At 52.1% G+C, this 21586-nt stretch overlaps 2 protein-coding genes across 9 annotated transcripts in view; both read left to right on the top strand.

The window, feature by feature from the left end:
• Positions 1-3085, top strand: part of JAKMIP1 (janus kinase and microtubule interacting protein 1) — a 104379-nt gene extending 101294 nt beyond the window's left edge. For 4 of the 5 annotated variants that reach the window (XM_033106709.1, XM_033106705.1, XM_033106707.1 and 1 more), the window contains 2 exons: positions 917-961; positions 2125-3085. In XM_033106709.1, coding sequence (XP_032962600.1) covers positions 917-961; positions 2125-2142 — 63 coding nt within the window. In that variant the 3' untranslated portion in view covers positions 2143-3085. Of the gene's footprint in view, positions 1-885; positions 962-2124 lie in introns of all 5 variants that reach the window. The other variant, XM_033106708.1, reaches the window with a different exon arrangement.
• Positions 3086-4323: 1238 nt separating this feature from the next.
• C5H4orf50 (chromosome 5 C4orf50 homolog) overlaps positions 4324-21586 on the top strand; it is a 99946-nt gene continuing 82683 nt past the window's right edge. For 3 of the 4 annotated variants that reach the window (XM_033106694.1, XM_033106696.1, XM_033106695.1), the window contains exons 1-4: positions 4324-4567; positions 6469-6869; positions 10803-10941; positions 14287-14880. In XM_033106694.1, the coding sequence (XP_032962585.1) occupies positions 6574-6869; positions 10803-10941; positions 14287-14880 (1029 nt within the window). In that variant the 5' untranslated portion in view covers positions 4324-4567; positions 6469-6573. The remainder of the gene's footprint in view (positions 4568-6468; positions 6870-10802; positions 10942-14286; positions 14881-21586) is intronic. The other variant, XM_033106697.1, reaches the window with a different exon arrangement.

Here is a 21586-nt window from a genome sequence, read left to right as displayed (position 1 = left end):
AGGTTTTAAATAGTGACTCTCTTGGGAGAGGTGTTAAGGTCCGGAATTGTCCCCCTCAGACAGACAGAGAACCCGCACAATAATGCAAGTCACACAGCGAGGTTTATTACCAGCCGGCTGGGGTCCCAGTCTCTGCCCGACGCAGCGGGTTTTTAACAAGGACCCCAAACACTTAAAGCCAAGGGGTTATATAGCATTTTCAAGGCCTTCCATAGCTTCTGAGAGTACAAGATAAACTTACAGGACTTACATAGTTTCAAAGAGTATAAGATTTACTACAGGACAAGGAGACCAGGAGTATAAGATAAGCTACAGGACTTCTAGTCTCCATGCTGCAACTGCCCACATCCTGGAATTTTATAATTATGTTGTTTCAGGCTAGGGGCTGTTAACCCTGACCTGAAGATAGCAGTTCACATGCTAACAGTCTCTTACAGAGGGAGCCCTGGCAGGGATGGTGTAGGGGGAGGGCTTCCATTTGTCGGCAGGTTGGACTGGATGACGTCTGTCCTAGAGTGGACACTGCCTGGCCCTGGAAGCCACCAACCGTGCCATCAGAGGGTCCTTCCCTCACATATGCTGTCCTACCAGGTTCTGTAAGAAAGCCACATCTCAGCTCCACAAGTCCTGGTCCCTGGAGTAACTCTCCCCTGTATGAATTAGCCAGATGTTTGGGGAGCAGGTGGGGTTACCCAAGGCCCCCTTGGATGACTTTCCGAGGTGAAGTCAGCTGCTGAAGCCTCTTACTTCCTGTTTCTCTTTCCAAACCTAATCCCAGTGTCGTAGTTCTTATAAGATGCTGTCACTGAATCCCATACTACATATCTTACATCTTTTTTTTCTTTTCTTTTTTTTTCCTCATTTTCTTTTGGTCTTATTTTATAGTTTTTGTTCCTTTTTTTGTTTTTCTCACTAGCATTCATTCTGTGGCCTTGATGACTTCTGTGAGCCAAGAACTCGGGTTGGTATCCTTTCATTTTCAGATAAAAATGGTGATGTTTTTAAAAGGAGGATTCCTCCCGACTGGATCGTGACATTCCCAGGGAGCCGAGGCGCTGTGGCAGGCGGCCTTGTGGGAGTTGCTCAGCGCTCAGGCTCATTGGCCCAGGGCGTGCAGGGGTCACTGGCGAGTTCCAGATCTGGGATGAAGTTCGGGAGCTCCTTGTGAATAAGGATGGACTGTGCGAACTGGTTGTCCCCCTGTTGCATTTCATCTTGAAAAGGGCTCCCCCCGCCCCCAAGTTCTTTCCATTTGGCTTTAGTTTCTGGTGCTCTCTGATGCCTGTGGATCAGTAAATCCTCCATAGTGTCCAGGCCAGAGTGGGCTTTTGGGGAGGGTCGGGGGTCTGTCAGCTGGAGCAGGAGGCTGGTGGGCAGGGCCATGATCTGCATACAAAACGCCTTAATAATGAGTAATGAGCCCTCAGCTCCCTGCCCCGCCCCCTCCTTCTGCCCTGGACTCACCCAGCCTGGTTTCAATGCCCGCACCACGCTCAGGGACCTCCAGATGGAAGCCCTCCTGGCAGCTGGTCTTACTCTGTTCACCGGACCCTGCATGTCTCTCCCTGAGCTCCTGTTTTGGCACCCAGGGCCCTCCCCATTCCCCCTGTTCTGAGTGCCCAGCTTGGGGCTGGGGTCTGCCAGGGCTCCTACAGCCTCGAGTGTTGCCCCTGAATCCAGCCCCATGAGCTCTGGGGACACCCAAAATGCGCATGAGCTGCCTGGACCTCGGGCTGAGCTCTGATGCCGGGTCCCTGCCTGCTGTCCTCGTGGTTGCCCTGAGCCTGAGTCCTGCACACAAGAGCTCTGCCTTGTAGCTTCTCTGCCCCAGTGCCTAGGTTAGCGCTTGGCACGTGATCAAAGTTCACTCAGTGAGCCAAGGAATGACCCCAGGTCTCCGCAGGTCGGGAGTGGGGAGCCTTGGGGGTGGGGGTGGGTATTGGAGGACAGGTGCTCTGAGTCGTGTCTCCTCTTCCCCTGGGTTGTCAGGGAGGGTCCCTCAGGGCTCAGCTGGAGAGTTCAGGACAGCAGTTGGGGTAGGTGGGAACAGACAAGCCAGGGGCCTTTCCAACCGTTTCAACCCTTGGTTCTTGTGTCATATCAAATTGTTTTTTAATTCTACAGGATAGAAAAAGAGCTTAATGGAATAAACTGAGTTCCTATGGCAACCCCAACCCCACTCAAACCAAAATTCAACTGCAAAACAAGCTATTCCAAGCCCAGAGACTGAAACCAGAATTCACATACACTTGACGACAGCTTGATGGGGAGGCCTTTTTGGATCTATGGCTGGGTCCTGGCCAGGCCGAGCTGTAGGCGCTCTGCAGGGACAATAGGGGTTTTGTGAGTCCCGGGGCCACACCTGCGTCCCCGCTGTGGTACCTTCAAAAGCCCGAGCGGCAGTGACCTGAGTACCAGGAAACTAAGTGCAATTACCAGAAACTGAGCGATGGCAGAGCTACTGCCCTGTCTGGGGACAGGCCCATGTCCCTGCACTGTTTACCTCCCCTGGCCATGGCGTGTGTGCCTGGCTGGACATAGACCATGTACATACGAGTCCATGAACTGTGCCCTGTGCATCCAGAATCTGTCAGCCAGACTGACTTGCAAATATCCCTGTGATCTGAACACAAAGGCAAGCCCCAGTCAGCAAAACTTTCCAGGTCCCCGTATGGCTGGATTCAGCAGCTGGTGGCCAGAGAGAGGAGGGCCCGGAGCCTCGCCCACGGTGGAGGGTGGACCCCAGGGACCTCAGATTTCCAAAGGGGAAGCCACAGGTTCCATCACGCTCGTGGGTGTGACATAGAGAAAGTCCCAGAGCATGACAGTGTTTGGGGCCATGTGGAATGAGGACTGAGAGACGGACGTGGCCCCGACTCGACCACACTGGGGCTGTCTTGCATCTTGGTTGTACTTTCACGGGACGGCTGAGGAAGACATGCTGGGATGTGGAGTGTTCCTGGACCTTCTCCGGGGAATGAGGCTCCTTCCACAGTGGTCTGAGACCAGGCCACTCCCTTACAACCACAGAGAAGATCTCGGGAGACCAGCCCCTGAATCAAGCCTCCCAGGAAAAAGGACAGAGTGGGGCAGCCGAGGAGGAAGGGGTAGCAGCTGGTGAGAGTCAAGTCCAGGAGGGAATCCTGGACAGGAGAAGTTACTTTTCGCTGCTGCTGCTGTTCTTCTTCTAGGGTGGGTGGGTGTGTGGGTGGGTGGCTAGGAGGGGGAGCATCTCCAGAAGAAGGCACCTGGTCACATGTCTGTCGTCTCCCAAGCTTTTGGGAGGAAGACTTTTAGAATTAGAATAGATCGTGTGAAACAGAAGGTGGTGTGAGGGAAAGAACAACCGCGTCTGTGTCGGAAGAAGCAGCTGAAGGCAAGGATGGGTGGATCCCAAGGCTGGGAAGAGTCGCTGCCCTTTGCTCAGTGGGCTGCAAGAGCAATCCTGTCTAGTGATGTCTAGTGAGAAGAACCTTTGGAGAAAGCTAAAATGACAGAAGTCCAGGCCCCTGAGGGACTCACAGGGGGACGGGGACCCAAAAGAGGAGCTGAAAGTTCTCAGAAGGGCAAGTCCAGGGCTGGAGAAGGACCCAGTGGTTGGCACAGAGGGGCACCCCAGCCATGTTGAGAGGGATGTTCAAACCAAATCAAAGGAGTGAGGGCCTCTAAGCAAACACACACCAGGGCAGCCGAGAAGTGACCATTCTCTTTTGGATCTAAACCCAAAGCACCCACTACACCAGCCCCCATGACTTAGCAACATTTAGCGACCAAACGTGAATGAACTGATGTCTTTGCTTGAAGAAACAGGCACCTGAGCACTCCCTGGGGTGAGGGAATGTGGAGCCACAGAGCAGTGAAGAAGATAAAAGCATGTCTGCTTTCTCTGGGTTGAGGAAGCACAGAGAAGCTCTGCTTTGCTAACTTAGTGGGCGGAAGTCCAGAAGGCACGCGTGGATCCTAAGGCACCGAGCGTCCATCCTCTCCCAGCTGCAGGAGTGTGATCCTCGGGCGCTCTGGTGTCCAAACTTCTGTCTGCTCCCTCTCCTGCTCAGACAACGGGACTGGAATGGCATCGACTTTGAAGTCAGCCCCATCTGGGCCCACTCCCAGCCCGACCACTTCCCTGCAGTGGACAATGGCAAAGGTCTCGTCACCCTGAGTCCTAACTTCTTCATCTGTGGGATGGGTGACTGTTCCCACGCAGGGCCTCGTAAGAGGTCTTCTTTGGCCCAACTAGACAGTTAGATCCCTGGACTCCCGGACCCTGGCTGGAGATACAGCAGGTGACATCCCTCAGTGGGACGCATCCTCCAAGGAGAACATACAGCCCACGAGGACCAGGAGAGATTCTCTTTGGCCGCCAGGAGACAGCTCAGGTGTGAGGCAGTGAGGTTTATACAGGCAGGTATGGGAGCTGCCTCGGCGTGGAAGACCAAAGTCCCCACCAGGAGCCAGCATTTCTTGTGACAGTCGCAGGCATTGCTTCCAAGGTCCTTGCCAGGGACAGATCCAGTTCCAAGATCCATTGTTCTCAGCGAACCTCAGAGAGCTGCCAGCCCACCAGGTGCGTACCCACACTTCACCCACAGCCCTCTGCGCCCAGGTGAGATGCACCCCCGTGGTTGTTGTGAAGGTGGTTGCCTAGTAACACAGCCCACGTCCCACGTGTGTATGGTTTCCAGGTGAGCAGAGCTACAAGGTCGGCTGCCCACAAGGTCAGTTCCTCATGCGAAAAGGAGAAGGGTTGAGTCCACCCTTCACCACCCCCCTCTTCACAGACCTATTGGGTGGAGGAGAGGAGAGCCCGGGCCATGTTCTTGGCACAGTCTCAGCCACGCGGTACGGCTTAAACCTGTGGTTTCCCACGCCTCACTCTGACACATTTGCTCCTCTGCAGGCCAGCAGCAACCAGTGAGAAGCTGGGCAGAGAAGTCCAGGGGTCAGATGTCCCGTCACTGTGGGGACTGTGGTTACCTTGGAGAGTTGGACACCGTGCCTTAGCACGAACTCAACACCTTTCTAAGCGAATTCGTGGTCTTTCCTTCCATCGGTCACTCCTGCCTCCCTTCTTCCTCATCCTGCCTCCCTTCTCCATCCTGCTATCTTGCAGGCTGAGAGTCTCAGGGTCTGTGGCTCCTGGTTTTCCCTCACTTTCTGGGACTGGTTTGTCACCGGCCTGCTGCTCCCAGGACAAACAACTTTTTGTTTTTGTTTGTCTTCTCACATTGAACCAGAATGAGCTAGAGGCCTGCCAAAGAGGGTGAGAGATCCCCACCAGCCAGTTGGGGTCCTCTCCTGGAGGTTGTCTAAGAACCCTTGGGGGCTTCTGCAGACCCCAAACTATCCCCTCCAGATTCCAGCTCTGTAGTAGGGGGGAGCTGTGGTCCCTCCCGCCTCCCTCCACCCACTGTCTCTCTGGAGCTGCTGTTCCCCATCAGGAATGAGCACTCCTGGTGCCCTGCTCTTGGCCAGCGTCCTTCCTGCGACCTCCCTCAGCCTTAGGGAGCCTCACTGAGACTCCTGGGGTGCAGGGCCCTGTGCGTACCGCTGCTCCACGACAATCCTCTCACCCCCCGGTGTCCACCCCCGAGAAGCCCATGGGGGTTGGTTGGTAACCCACAGGCAGGCCACATCCCTTTCCATCTTGCTCAAAACCTGAGCATTTATTTCCATGAACCTCAAAGTCTTAGTCACTCATCCAAAAAAGAGCCTGAAGATGCTTCCCCAGGCTGAGGCCCTGGGGCTCAGACTGGCTTTTACCTGTCCTGGGGGGAAGGGGAAAGTTGCACCTTCTGCGGGCAGAACACTCCTCCAAGGAAGGTCAAGAATGTGGGCTTCTCGTGGGGCTTCTTCCATTGGTCACAGTCAGCTGTCAATCACTCCTGCCCCAGCCTGCTCACAGGATGCGTTATTTCCTGTCTGGGTCTTGGCGCATCCCTCACCTCTCAAGATTTGGAGCCAGACCCTGATTGGAATCCTGAGTGTTCTCCTTCCCACCTGTGGGCCAGGACAAGCCAACCCCAGCTTCTGCAGCCTCTGTTTCATCCTCTGTGCAGGGGTTATGATGACACCCACCTCCTAGGGTTACCTGGAGAGTTGGACAAGGTCAGGTGAGCTGACCCAGCACGGCACCAGTTCCCCATCCCCTCCGCCCAGCGAACGTTAGGTCCTTGACAAATGTGTGCTGCACTCAAAGAGGAGGCGTAATGCGTTCATTACGGGCATAAGTTGGAGCTTCGTTCCTGAGAACCTATAACATTCTGATGGTTCTGCCTGGAGTCCACTTTTACCTCTTTGTGCACCTTTCTAAGTGTTTAATTCCAAGTGATTTTTCTGCAACGTTTTCTTGCTTCTGGCATGCCGGCTTGTAAAACGAGAGGCTTTCATTCAAATTGCATGACGCTTGTGCCAATGAAACCCAAGTCCCACACTCATAAATAATCCACCTGTTCTTGCCCTCCTCAGAGGATATTTTCCTGCACAATCTGAAGGCACTGCACCCACCTCGAAATCTTCAGAAAGCCAATGTTGTAAATTCACTGAATTTTATTAAGTCTTGACCCACGAACTATGTCTGAGATGGAGCCGACACCTAAAGGACGGACGGAAAAAAGTTTCAGCTACGTAGTCAGAGCCCCCAGCAGTGATGGGTTTGATGTCATGAACGTTGACGTGAAGATTGACACGTCCTGGATCTTCCAGGACGTGGAGGATAGTGGAGAGGAGCAGGGATGTCTTCCAGAAGAAGCGGCCAGGAGCCCAGACGTGGATACGGGGACGCTCAGGAAGCAGCTGGAATCCTCGGAGCAGAAGCTGTTGGCAGCTGTGGACAAATACGTGACGTCAGAGTCCGGGCTCAGGAGCAGGTAAATATGCCATGTGGCCCTCTGCTTGTGTACTTCATGAATCCTTTGTGTATTTCATAACCGGGTAAGAAGGTGTGTTGAATCGTTTCTACGGCCGAGGAGGCAGGCTCACTGATGTCCCATAACTTGCCTGTGGTGTCATTGGCCCTCAGTTCCTTCCCTCTCTTTCCTGTGCCCTGCTCCGTGTCACAGAGGCTGAGCCTACAGAGAGGTGTCCCAGGCTCTCTGGCTCACTGTCTTCCTTCTGGGTCCAGCCAATGGGAGCCACCGAAGGGAGGAGGAAGGGACAAGCCAGGGTGTTTCTCCTCTCTCTGCTCTGGGTGACATCTCTGGCTGTGGCTGCAACTTGGTCATGCTCTCCGCTTCTTCTGCGGCCCTGCTTCTGCCGGTGACCTGTCCCCACACCTCGGTGTCACCACCTCTCCTTGTGTGTCCCTCCAGCTCCAGAGGCAGATGTGCTCCTGGCCGTTGCTTGTCTCCGGGTTGCCATCATCTCTGTCTGGTCTGTCACTCATCCATCACCTTTGTAGCAGATTCTCTGTGTTTGTTTCTTTCTGCTGAACTTCTGGTATGGGCTGTTTTCCTGATGGAACCGACATGTTCCAGAGGTCGGGCATTCGAATCCAGGTCTTTCTCCAAAGCCCAAGCTCTTTCTGGATCAACTTTTGATGCCTCGGCCAGCAGAATGAGATGGGGCTTTGCATGTTTTTCAGAGGAGAAACGCAGCATGGAAGTGCAGGACAGTTATGGCCGGGATCAGTTCTGACAGGCTTTTTACCAGCAGCCATGATTTGTCTGGGACTTTCTTTGCCATTTTCTTGTATTTCCCTTCTTTTTAACAAAGGCAAGTCACTGAATGGGTTTACATGTGCTTTACTTCGTTTCCTCTTTGTAAAACTTTTCACGTGGAGAAATTCCCATATCAGAAAAATGATTGTGTTACTCTGTGTATCACTCTATGTGACTGTCCATTCATTTATTCATCTAGCCATTCATTCATTCACTCATTCTACAGCCTGCACTTACCCCCGACAGGTCATGTACTAAATTGTGTCAGCCAGCTGGGCTGCCTCAGCAGAGTTCCACAGACTGAACAGCTTCAAGAACGGAAATTAATTTTCTCACTGTCCTCGGCCCTAGAAATCCAGGAACAGTTGTTGGTGGGGTGGGTCCCTCCTGAGGCTCTCTCCTCGGCGTGTACATAGCCGTCTTCTCCCTGTGTCTCTATATGGCCGTCTCTGTGTGTGTGTGTGTGTGTGTGTCTGGGTCCTAATCTCCTCTTCTTACAAGGACACCAGGCACTGGGGTTAGGTCCCCCACACGACCTAATTTTACCCTAATTACTTTTGTAAAGACCCTGTCTCCAAATACAGTCATACTCTGAGGTCCTGGGGTTAGAGCTTCAACAGATGAATTTGTGGGGACACATCCAGCCCATAACATAAGTCCTGGGGGTTGAGAGCTGGGGAATGCAGGGCCCAGCTCTGGAGAGACAAGAGTGTAGCCCCGACATGCTTGTACGTTCAAATCTCCCTTCAGAAACACTGGCAGTGAAAACCAAGTCAACGGGCCTGGGGAAGATGGGTGGGGAACCCCAGCAAAGGAGACCCCTCCATGTGAGGGAGAGACAGAGATGGGAGAGACTGTGAGTGATGGAGGGGAGGGGCCTGTGGGGCTTGGGTGGGGGGCATCGTGCATGCGCCTGTGGGGAAAAGTGGCCTGTGTCCTCTGTTCTCTGAAGGTGGGGTGCACACCCAGCCTCGTGGAGGAGCTGGGACTTGAACCCAGGCAGCCTGCCCAGAATGACAACTGCAGCCATGAGGGGGTGAATTCATCCTACTCCCTAAGGGAGTCTCCTAATTTCATAGCACTCTTTACAGCTCTGCATATTAATATTTTTTAACTTGTCATTCATCGGTGGAAAGCTGTCCTTTAGTGTCTGTTTCACATTTGTGAGTGCATTTGTTTCGTATGGCTGCCAAAACAAATGACCGCAAACCCAGTGGCTTAGAACTACACGCCTTCAGTGTCTTGCAATTCTGGAGGCTGAATCTAAAGCACTCTCCTTGTGCTGACGTCCAGCAGTGGGTGGGACCCTGCTCTCTGCACAAGCTCCAGGGGGCCTGTTCCTGGCCTTTTCCAGTGGTTACTGCTGCATTCCTTGCTCTTGGCCCCTCCCTCTCCTGTCAACGCTGGCAGGGTAGCACCTTGTGCCAGCGGTCCCCCTTCTTCAGAGATTGTATCGCCCTCACCTTCTGTGTCAAATCTCCATCTGCCTCCCTCCTGTAAGGGCAAATGTGACAGCAGTGTGGGCCCACCCAGAGAATGCAGGATCTGCTCCTCATCTCAAGATCTGTAACTTAGTCACGTCTACAATCTCTTGGGCATTTTAAGGTAACATTCATGGGTTCCAGGGACTGGGGCCTGGATATGTTTGGGGGCAATTGTGCAGCTGCCACAGCGAGATTGGTCCTTTCCTGCTTAGGTTAGGACAGGGATCATCTCAGAATTAAACACTGTCTCTTCTTTATCGTTGGTCTCAAAAACTTAAGAGAGGCTTTTCTTGTTCTGTTTCGAGATCGCCACATTTTATAACCAGTCAGAGGTACTCAGCCTGACACTGACTAACGTGAGGTCACTCCTCTCACTCACTTTGCAAGGAACTCCGTTACAATCCATACAAGGGGGCACATTGCCTTCTGTCACTTTTGAGACCCTCCCCAAGGGCCTCAGAACTAGAGTCGGAGAGGGGACTCTTGGCTTTATCATCAGTAGTAATGCATCGTGTTATTTAATCCTCACAACAACCCACTGAGCAATGTGCAAATTACCTCTGTTTTACAGAGAAAGATACCGAGGGTCATAGTGGTGAATGGACCCCGTTTTGGCTCCATGGTGGGTGAATGGCAGAGCAAGGAGGCAAAGCTAGGGCCTCACCCAGGGAAGCAGAGTCTGTCCTGGCTAAGCAGGTCACCCAGCGTGGACTTGGGTGAAACAGTGAGAAAGTGCAGCTTGTCCACGTAGCTGTGAATGCACTTCTCAAGTGTTTCCTGGTTTCTCTTATAGAGGTAAGACTGGAACATTAGGGGACTTGGATACTAGGCACAAACAGGCAACAGGAAAGTCTTAGCTGCACCTCCTCTTCCAGTGGGCCAGGAGCCAGGCTGTCCCATTCCGGTTTCCGTCCACTCATGCATGCTTCTCCCTTCCACGTAGCTGTAGTCAAGGCTCACTTCCGGTCTGGGTATTACTTTGTATGTGACACGACCTCACCATTTCCCCAGGGTAACACAAATCCTTCATGTGGCTTTGCCATCCCGAACTGTTAGGCAATTAGGCTGTTTCTAACTTCTTACTTTTGTAATACAGAGATTAATTATTTTAATCACAGAAACGTTTTCTTTCTGAGTTTCAATTATTTCCTTGGAAGGGATTTACAAGAATGTAACTCAAATGGGAGGCAACAGAGCACAGGGTTAAAAGTGTGAGTCTGGGAGTCAGATAGCCTGGACTCTATAATGCTGTGTGACCTTGGGTGAGTTGCTGAGCATGTCTGATCCTCAGTTTCCTCATGTGCAGTAGAACTAAGGAAAGCCAGCTGTGGGCTGGTAATGTGCAGATTCACTGAAACTATGCAGATGTTTGCTTCAGGCTCGGTCCTTAGTTGGTTTCACCGGAACTCGGGATTACTGGCTTAGGGATGAGAGCACTTTAAGATTTCTGATGCACGGTGCCTTATGAGACGGAAGAGTCTTTGAAGTATTTTAGACCCTCTTTAAAAAGATATGTGTGAATGTCGTACAAACTGTGATTTTTGTCAGACTATTAAATTGGCCAAATGACAAAAACAGAAGGTTGCCCCTGGTGTCTGTGAGAGCCTCCGGCCATGGTTACTGCATCCTGGGTGAGCTCCTTCTTGCTTCCGTGCTGCAGAATCCAGGAGCTGGAGCTGTCCGAGAGGAAGCTCCTCCGGAAGGTGGACCAGCTGAGCGCCCGCATGTTCCAGGAAAGGAGTGCCTATCTCCGGGCCCAGGAGGAGCTGGAAGTGCTGCAGGGGGAGCTCGCCAACCAGGTACTGGTTCCCTCCTTCCTTCCGGCTCCTGTTTCTAGTCACAGCAGGGTCACCCCATGTGTTTGGATGTGGTGGCAACTGCAGTTGAGCAAAAACAGTGGGGCGAGCCGGGAGAGCACAGTGGGGTTTGGGGCAAGGTCCTGTGGCTTCCCTGGGCCTCAGCTGCCCCATCTGTAGAATGGGATTCCCCATCCTGTGCTGTCCGCCTCACAAGGCTCTGGCTGGGATCCACTGGGGTGTGTGAGAGTGTGGGTGAGCTGCTGGGACTGTGCACTGGCTGGAAGCTCAGGGCAGAGGTCGTCAGGGCTGACATCAGGGGAGCCAGCTTGGCCTAAGGACCAGGGGAGGACGGATGCAGGCTCCTGCCCTCAGGAGCTGGAGTGCAGGTGGGGACACAGATAGGGAACAAGGAACTCCAAAGCTGGAGGCTGTGCGCCACGAGGGTGGTCCGGGCATTGTGTGCGTGTGCATGGTGTAGGGAAGCTACGGAGAACTGGGCCAGGTGAACTGGGCCTTGCGGGAAGGGCATTCGAGGTGTGGGTAACCGCCTGGGCAAACGCACAGAGGTTTGGGAGAAGATACGAGGACCAGAGCAGAGGGAGTGGGCCAGGATACTGAGCTGGTGAGACTGGATGGTTCCAGAGGGGCCACTGCACGGACCAAATAATGAAAGCAGTGGGAAGCCAGCTGCAGGGGACTTTAGCAGGAGACTCTCAGGGTCAGGGTTTGGGGAATGTCATTCTAATTGCATGGGAGAGATTTGGTGGAGACGGGACAAGTTAGAGTGCTGCTGGAGAAGCAGCATGTGGTTAAGGGGCGGGCTTTGGAGGCAGTTGCCTGGAGCCAAACCTTTACTCTACCACTCACTAGCTGTGTGACCTAGGGCAAGTCACTTAACCTCTCTGGGCCTCAGTTTCCTCATCTGTGAAATGGGAATGATATAGTACCAACCCCCCCAAATTGTTGTGTGGGTTAAGTGAGTTAATACATGTGAAACACTTACAACAGTAGGCATTTAAATAACCCTACCTGCTTTTGTAATTATTAGTCTTTATTGAAATATTCCAGGGGAGAGATGATGAAGGCAGAAGGGCAGGACACGTTTAGGAAAAACTGCAGGGGCAGAAATGGCAAGACGTGGAGGGCAGCTGCGTGTGGCACCCAGAGATCCCCAGGGGCATCCTGTTTCAGTTGATCGTGAGTTACCGAGCAGCGCAGTGATTGTCACATTACAGGTTGACATCTGTCAGTGGGTTGTGACATCAATTCTGTGAGTCACAACCCACGTTTTGAAAACGGAATAGACTAGGAAATATGAAAGGGCCTCACATGTACAAACAGGAGTGCTATTTCACGAAACCGTGTATGTGTGCATGTATTTAATGGGGCATGCCGTTAAAATGGGATTTTTACAGTGGGTGCAGGCAAAACAAGTTCCAAAAGCACTGGTTCAGCCATTAAGTGAAACAGAAGTGGACTGTGGAAAGAGAAGGTGTACAGTGAAATTAAAATTTGTCTTTGGGATGCCAGGCCGACACGTACGTGGCATCTCGCCCTTTGTATTGAATGTCAGGTGTGGGAAGTCGAGTTAACTCTCCTCCGGGCTCAGCGTGTGTCATCATCAGCCCCCAAGAGGAGTTTTTAATATGAGACACGGTGGTGGTGTGTGATCCGCCCTCGAGAATCTTTCCGTAGAAAATACATTAATAAATGTTCTTTCAGCCAAGCACCATATACATGTAGGGGTTTCAAGGTGAATCAGACACAGCCCTGCAGTTATGAGGTGTTCACAGTGTGGTAAGGAGATGGAGAACCAGGCGACAGCAAGGGAGGTGGTGTTGGGGCTAAGGGGCCCCGATACCTGAGAGAACTGCGGTCCCCTGGGAGACGCAGCCCTTTCCCCACACGTCTCTGTTCCCGCCTCATGAAATCTGCATGCATCTGGGAACGACCTGTCACAAAACCCCATTTCCAGGTGAGGGCAGGAGTTCAGAGCGTTGAGGGGGCTGGGTCAGGGTCCCTCAGTGACCCCTTGGCTCAGCTCCAGCCCAGCCGGAACCTCTAACTCTAAATCTCTCTCCCGAGATACCTGCATTTCGGAGCAGGGTGTGTAGGAGTGCGTGAATGACTTTGCTCTGCCTTTTGTACCTGCGACTGGCCCATGGTGGTTTTGCCCTATTGTTGTCAGTGTTCCCAGAGAGCATCTGCAGGATAGTGGTGATTTCTGCAATGACCTGTGGTTATTTTGAAAGCCGATAAAGGCAGGCCTGTCGGGTGATGGAGCACTGTGCCCCCAGCAGCACGCACGGCAGGACTCAGACCATCCGGCAAACACAGAGGGGTTTTCCTCACAGGGACTTGGACTCCAGGTTTATCAGCCCCATGTAACCCCCCCACACACAAACACACCCCGGAAAACAAGCTGTCAGACAAAGCCTGCTCCCAGGGCCTCTCTTTGCTCGGTTTTATCTTCACAAGCTCTCCACGGAGGAGCAGCCTCAGGCACTAGCAGTTGAAAGAAAGCTTAACATGCAGGCAGGTCCACCCATGTGCTTAAATTAATTCTGAAAATTAGGTAGGACTCCTGTTTTCGCAGTGGGTGGGTCACCCCAGTGCAGCGCACAGAGCATGGGTGGGGGGAGGGCAAGGTTTGAGAACAGGGAGATGTGCTCTCCGGGCCTTGAGATGGCTACATGGAGGTCAGAATCCCAGCTGCAGGACCTTTAGCTGAGTAATAGTCTGCAAGTCATTGCTGAGTGTCCCAGGGGATAGTGACAGTACCTAACTGCACAGGGGAGGGGGATTGTTCACAATACAGAACAGCCGCTGTGGCACTGGTGGTCCTGTCCTCCCAGCTGGAAGCCAGGGCTAGCTGACCCTTGCTGGGCCACGAATTAACCCTTTAAGCACTGGGAAATGGAAAGATCCGAGAGGTCCTGGGTGCAAATGGGGACCCTTAAGGGGTTCCCGGTGGCAGCTTTTTATGAACTGGCATAGACGCATTCCTTGGAACTGGTGTGGAACCACCGGAGCTGCCCTCCAAGTGTACACCAGCTGATGCCGGTCCTGCCCACTGCAGTTTCCTTGCAAAGACTCAAGGAGCTCCTGGGTGGGCAGGGTCCCTATTAGGGGAAAGAGAGTGAGGCACTCTTCTGTGCAAAATTTAAGAAGGTGCCAAAAAACCTCAGTAATCGAGATAAATAACATTTTGATAAAACATTTTAATGTATAAATATTCCATGATGAACAGAATACCAACGTTTAAAAATAAAGGCAAGTTCAGTGTGAGCGACGGTGCGTCCCTGGGCTTGCGTCCTGACGCCCTCATCCACCGCCAACCTGTAGGTTCTGGAGAAGGAGCGCGCGGCCCAGCGGCAGCGGGGGCGGCTGCAGCGGCTGCGGGAGCGGCTGCGACACAAAGACGAGGCGCTGGGGCGGCAGGCGGAGGCCCTGGAGCGCTGCCAGCGGACCCAGCGGCGCCAGCTGTGCCTGGTGCGCGAGCAGGAGCGCGTCCTGCGGGCACAGGTGCAGAGGCTGGAGCGGGACGTGAGGCGCCTGTGTCGCGCCGCGGGCCTCCTGCTGGCGGAACTGGACGCCCCGGCCCTGCGCAGCCCCAGACGGCAGGCCCTGGCCGGTGCCGGAGATGCCCCCGAGGAGGCCGCGGAACTGCGTGCCCTGCAGGCGAGGGCCGAGCGCGGTGAGCGCGAGCGGGACGAGGCGGCGCGCCGGCTGCAGGAGCAGCGCGCCACCGAGCGCCGGCTCCGTGGGCAGCTGGAGGAGCTGCGTTGCTGCCTCTATGAGCTGAAGCTGTCGGAGATCGGCCTGCAGGGCCAGGTGGAGGACCTCGCTGAACAAAACAGGAGCCTGCGAGAGAAACTGGGAGCCCAGGCCCCCCAGGACACAGCAAACAGCACAGCCCCTGCTGGTCACTGTAGCCTGGTAAGTGGCAGCACCCCAGGGCAGGAGTGAGTGTTCTCTTTTCTCTAACGTTTTCATACAACCACTTGGTTAAGTCACTGATTCCTTCCCAGCTTCCCTCTCATCCACCCATCCAATCCATCCTGCCTTCATTCAGTCCAGTCACCCACCCAGCCATTCCTACCCATCCACCCTACAGCTCCCCCCACCCACTCACCCACCCACCCACCTGTCCACCCCTCACCCACCCACCTGCTTACCCCTCCGTCCATGGCTCCCCACGTCCCATCACCCCATTCACCCTCGCCATCCAACCACTCTGCAGGCAGCCAACCGCTACCCTTTCTCCCTCATCATCTGTTCCCTCCTGGCCATCCACCTGTCCAGCACTTAGTGAGTCCCTGTGGTGGGCCCGGCCCTGTGCGAGCTGAGCTCCTCCGTATGTGGTATCATGTAGCTGCTCCCTGGGAAAGCCGTCAGCCCCTCCCACCTTCCTCACAGCACCGACGGTGGTGACGGTCCCCTGCATGGCATCTGTGTGTGCCCCTTCCTTTCTCCTTCCTGAGACTGTGAGCTCCTGGAGGGCAGGTCCAGCTCTGAAGGGTCGTTGCAGCCCCTGCCCCAGCAACAGTGCACAGAAGCTCCCCAGGACTGAGCAGTAGGAAGCGCACAGGGGTGGCACCTTCCGGTTCTTCTATTTACTAGCTGTGTGACCTTGGAATTTCTGAAGCTCTGCAGGTGACGGTAGACTGGACATTTAATTATTCATTTGACTGATGGAAGAGTAAAGGCTGACATGTAATATACTCCTACCACGGGCTTGGCACCCTATTGGATGTTTCAAAGGCACTATTTCATTTAATGCCACGAAGACTGTGAGGCAGACACTGTTAGTACCCTCACTCCACATATGAGGCTCAGAGAGGTAGTGCTCGCTGTCGTCACACAGCGAGTAAGAGGCAGAACTGGAATTCAATCCAAATTTGATTTGACATGAGTGCAGAGGACTGGCTGCCTCCTTGAAAAGAGAGCACTAACTCACCTCCCTCCAAGAGACCAAGATCCTTGCTCTGCTGCCCTGGGTCAATTTGCATTCAAGAAAAAATCAGTAAGCAGCAACCTTAGCCCAAAGAAGACTGCTTGTTAAAAAAAAAAATCAAATTTATCTTCAGACCAGGACAGTCTACTTCAAATTAACTGGAAATTTAAACGCTCTCTGTGTCTCAGGATGACAAAGTGTATCCTGCCTCAACTGTTTTAATAATGAGTTTATCTGTGGTCATATTTTATCTTTTTGCTACTTTATCTTTCTCCTGTCATTCTTTGGCATGTCCTGTTCGTTCTTCCTCGGTTATGTTTATTGGATAAAAAAGAAAACAGTGTACATTTAATATTGGCACCTTACTGTAATTTTGGAAAATAAATTGTGTATGGAAATTGTCATTTAGAATCCTTTCTGTAATTTTCCTAAATGGAAGACTTTAATTTAGGCTGTTGGTTTAAGTACTTATCCTCTAATCTCTCTATCTCTCCACACAATGCTACTTACTCTTTCTTTTATCTAAAAGAAAGGGTGAATGCCTAAATATTTATGCGACTCCTGATAACATTTTGGACATTTTGTGATCTCAGTGAATCCTTAGAACAGCCTGTGAGTCAGGTGCTGTTATTCCACTGAACAGATGGGGAAACTGAGACCCGGGAGGTTAAGTCACTTGGCCACGGGCCTCCAGCTACGAAGTATCAGAGCCGTGACACCAAGCCGCTGCCCTTACCTCGAGGTGCTGGGGCCAGAGTTTGTTTTTGAGGGGTTTGGGGCAGCATCAGTGGCTGCATTCAGTAGCTTGTGTGCCATCAAATCCACAAGCCGCTTGTTGACCTGCATTTGTGCCCTTGTCAATGTTACATGCATTATCATTTAAGAGTCCCAGTGTCCCAGGGGAACTGCTTCATGCATGATCGGGCCCATATTCTCAAGGCTTTGATGGAGGCTGCTGTGCAGTCACAACTCTTAAAAATTCCCCAACGGGCCCATGGAGTATGGTCCCCAGTTGGCTTGTCTCCAGCATTGGGAGAAACCAGCCCCGCATCAGCTGGGAGGCAGACGAACCAGCAGAGGCTGCTCCTTACAGACCTGTGGGAGAGACAGTGTCAAACCGTAAATGCTGGAGCCACGCGTGGTGGGTTGAGATGCTGTCAGTGCAAGAGGCGGGGGGACCCCAAGTGGACAGGGGCCACAGCGATGCCAGCGCAGCTCTGCCTCTTATCAGCCGTGATACTTGGGGTAGGTTGTTAAACCTTTCTGTGCCTCAGTATTCCCAGGTGTGAAATGGGAATGACACTGAGACCTGCTTCCTGCTCTGACTGTGAGGATGAAATGAGAAGGTACAGGGAAGGCTCGTAGTGCAGTGCTGGTATGTCCTGAGTGGCCAATCAGGTTTAGCTGCTTCCACCACCATCGTCATCGTCGCCGTCACCCTCGCCTACGCCTACGTCTCTTCCGGGGCTGGTGTCACCCAGTGGGAAGCTGGGTTGACTCACCCACACTAACTTCACAATTGTTTCCTCTTTCTTCTCCTTTGTTTGTCCCAAGGGCTGACCCTTGATTGGAGTCCGTTGAATGTGACTGATTTGTCTCCATTGATCTGTGGGACCTGCTGGTGAAAGCACAGGCTGATGACCTGGAGAGGACCAGCCTGGGGTCACCAGCTTGCCCATCACAGTGGCCTGCGATGGCGGACTGGGAGCACCATGGCCGCCTTCTAGGAAGGGCTGTCCCCAAGTGTGGTTCTCCTGGCCCAGGGACTGAGAACCGCTGCCTAGTTGCCAGGTCAACCTGCAGGGACAGGTGAGGTGGGCCAAGCCCAGCCCACTCCTGTAGGGCCTCATCTTAATTTACATCTGCAATGACCCTCCTTCCAAAGAAGGTCACAGTCACAGGTATGCGAGGGGGTGTGATTTGGACTTGAACATCTTTTAGGGGGATCCACTTGAGCCCACCAGATATGTGGCCAGTGGTGGCTATGTTCTCACCTCTTCCTCGTCCACCTCCTTCGGGTAATGTTTCCCCTTCTGGTCTCTGGGGGGGCCCCTGGGCTTCCTTCCCTTCTCATGGACCTGATGGTGTGCTGTTGTCAGCACCAGGCAGAGCCTCCCTGGGGGCAGGTGCGCTGGGGAAGGTGAGGGTGCCTCCGGCTGCTTCAGCAGTCATCCCTAAAATACCCCAGTGCAGGAGGTTGTCATGGCAACGGCCATATTGAAAACATTTCTGGGCCTGTGTCATCCTCTCGTGGTTGTGTAAATGTGCCTCCGCCACTTATAAAGCAGCTGCCTGTTAACTGTCCATCCCCTTCCCGGCCTCATTTTTCAGCTGACATGCTGTAAACTTATTCATTTATTCCCCGCTTCCTTCCACCAAAAGGCAGAACCCTCAGGACAGGCGCTGTCCTCTTTATTTTCTGTCGCGTCCCCAGCTCTCACACAGCCGTGGGCACGCAAAAGAGCTGTCACTGTTCATCAAGTGCGAGGAGGGAGGGAGAGAGGTACAGCCGGGTCTTGATTGTTGGAGCCCATGGATGGGCTCTGGCCCATTTAGGACCCTGGGAACTTGGGACATCCCTCTTAGCCCCTGTGGATTTCTGCTGGATGATGGAGTCGTAGCAGTTGCTACCTACTCAGGGGTGTCAGAGTGAAGAACCCATGAGAAGGTCCATGCAAGGGCTCTTTAAAGATGGAACAAATGTCGGGGGACATTTTCAGCATAAAATAGCCTTGGGCAGTCACCAGTTTGGGCTTCTAACAGTTGAAAATGGTGGCCTTTGAAAAACCAGGTTGGGAGAGTTTTATTAGCAAGGAGCTTGTTTTAGCCGTCTGTATATGTCCATTTTATGGTGGTTTGTGTGTTTCTCGCATCACTTGCTCTAACTTCTGGGGAAGGTGGCCTCTCCTGCCACTTGCTGATGATCCCTTCAGGGTACTCGGCACCACGGAGACCAGCTTCTGGTTAAGGCTGGACGCTAAGGATTCTCCCAGGTGGAGGCAGGGAGGACCCAACGTTGCCCCACCTGGTGGGGTGGCATGGAGCCTGGCCCTGCCCCTTGGGAGACCTGTGAGCTTCGCAAGTCATTTCACTTCTCAGCCTCTACTTCTTTATTGATCAAATAGGCACTTAGGTACCATATTACCGTATTTCCTCCAAAATAAGACCTACCTGGACAATCAGCTCTAGTGCCTCTTTTGGAGCAAAAATTAATATAAGACACGGTCTTATTTTACTATAATATAATACTGGTCTTATAATGTAATATAAGACCAGGTATAATATAATATAATATAATATACAGAGTATAATATAATATGGGGTCTAATATAATATAATACAATACCGGGTCTTATATAAGACTGGGTATAATATAATATGATATGATATGATATGATATAATATAATATAATATAATACGGGGTCTAATAAATATAATATAATATAATACCAGGTCTTATATAAGACCGGGTATAATATAATATAATAGGTATAATAATATAATATAATACAATACTGGGTCTTATATTAATTTTTGCTCCAAAAGACGCATTAGAGCTGATTGTCCGGCTACATCTTATTTTCGGGGAAACAGAAGTTTCCTGGAGCTGCCACAGCAAAGGATGGCAAACGGTGGTTTACACCATGGTCCTGGAGGTTTGAAGTCCGAAATCAAGGTATCTGCAGGGTCAGTTCCTTCCGAGGCCTCTGAGGGAAGGACCTGGTCCCGGCTCTCTCCTTGGCTCGTGGAGGGCTTTTGTCCCTATGTGTGTCGATTCTGTGCTCAAATGTCCCCGTTTTATGAGGATACCAGTCACGCTGGATGAGCACTCACTCTAATGACCTCCTCGTGACTAATGCCATCTCCAGTGACCCGACTTCCAAATCAGGTCTCATTCTGAGGAACTGGAGATTAGGGCTTCGACTTTATGAGTTCTGGGGGACACATTTGAACCCATGACAAGCACTCATCCGAATGAACCGTTATGAACACCCGTGAGATCTGAAATGAGCTGCCCCTGGGTTGTATCTGATGTGCTCTGCCGTCACGGTGTAAGTTCTGGTGAAGGCACTCATTATGAGAAGATGCGTTATTTGCTTCATATTTACAAAGCGCTTTCCCAGACGGGACCTCATAGATGCTGGGCGGTCCTGATGCACTGAGCCACGCAGGGACCAGCGTCCTTGTCCCCAAGCCCACAGCCCAGAGGAGGCGCATGCCTTGCCTGGGATCACAGTTTACAGTTTCTAGAGCAAGTCACCTGGAACCTAGGTCCCCTCAGGAACGAGCCACTGCAGAGACAAACCCCAACCGAGGGAGGAATTTGGGGAGGACGTTTCTGCTCAGGGTCCCAGGTGAAAGGAAATTTAAAAGGATGGGTTTGCAAGAGAAGCTAGGCCCATCTGTAGATGTGTCACCTCCCACCCATCCAGTGCTTTTTAGCAAGTGCGCGCTGGGCACCTGCCATGTCCCAGGCACTACTCTGGTCTCTAGGGCTGGAGAGGTGACCTTGCTCTCCCACAGCTTGTAGGGCAGACGACATGGCTGCAGACGATGGCAATTGGACCGCTGACTGCTACAGCAGAGGACAGCATAGAGAGTAACAGGGCGGCTCATACAGAGAGATTAAAAATCACGATCTTAAAAATGTCAGCGTCAGGCTATTATTACAGAGCTGAGACCATGTTCTGGGTGACACAGCCTCCGGAATGCTGGATGCTCCACCAGCCTCTCTGCCCCGGCAGTGGGAGTAGAGCGGCCCCTGGTGGCCGTTACAGGAATCTTTTCATTGTTCAGCGAGTTCAGGCAGCCCCTCCCTCGTCACTGCTTGCATTTGTGCAGAAATGCCTGTGTCACATTTGTCACCCACTCCAGCAGCAAGCGAGGGCTTTAAATCACCGTGTCGATAGTATCGAAAAATAAAACATGGGCAAAAACCATGAACGTACAAATAATATAAAAGGGAATACACATGGCCAGTCATCTTCCACAAAAAGGTCAGTTCCAATTCCACTACTTGTAAAGTAATTATAAATAAGCAAAACCTCAAGGTTCCATTTTATTCTGTATATTTCTCAAATAGTAAAGGTACCCCAGCGCTATTTAGAGTTGGTAAAAATTGGAAACAATATAAATGTCCGATAAAGGGGAACCGTTGTAGTAAGTTAAGGTATTTCTTATGTCAGACATTATTAGGCAGGAGAGCCTGTGAGGAAATGCTCCTTCCATAACATCAAAGGAAAAATACACAAAGCAAAAACGAGCATTTCGTAGAAACAGAATTTAAATGTCTATGCATAGAAAAAAAGCCCAGAAGGACATAGTCCAACACGAGAATTATGTTTGTGTCTGTATATCATTGACTTCCTTGTTTTCTTCCTTTTGCTTATCTTTCAAAATAATTACACATTAAAGCTAAAACCATACAAAGCTACATGCAAATGTTCCCATGGATGTTGAAAAGCTGGAAGGATTAACAAGACAAAGCAGAAAGGTGCGGCAAGGGGAGAGGAAGAGTGGGTCAAGTTCAGCGCCCTGAGCTCTGGTCTTGTTCTCCCACTGTGTGTGCTGTGTGACCTTGGACAAGTCACTCTCCCTCTCTGAGTATGGATTTCATCACTTGTGAAATGAAGGGGGTATAGTGTCTTCTTGGATGCTCCCCCAGCCCGCTGGGTGGCACCTCCTCA

This window comes from Rhinolophus ferrumequinum, chromosome 5 (genome assembly GCF_004115265.2).
Source record: "Rhinolophus ferrumequinum isolate MPI-CBG mRhiFer1 chromosome 5, mRhiFer1_v1.p, whole genome shotgun sequence".
Taxonomy (NCBI): Eukaryota; Metazoa; Chordata; class Mammalia; order Chiroptera; family Rhinolophidae; genus Rhinolophus; species Rhinolophus ferrumequinum.
This window is presented reverse-complemented; position numbering and strand designations above follow the sequence as displayed.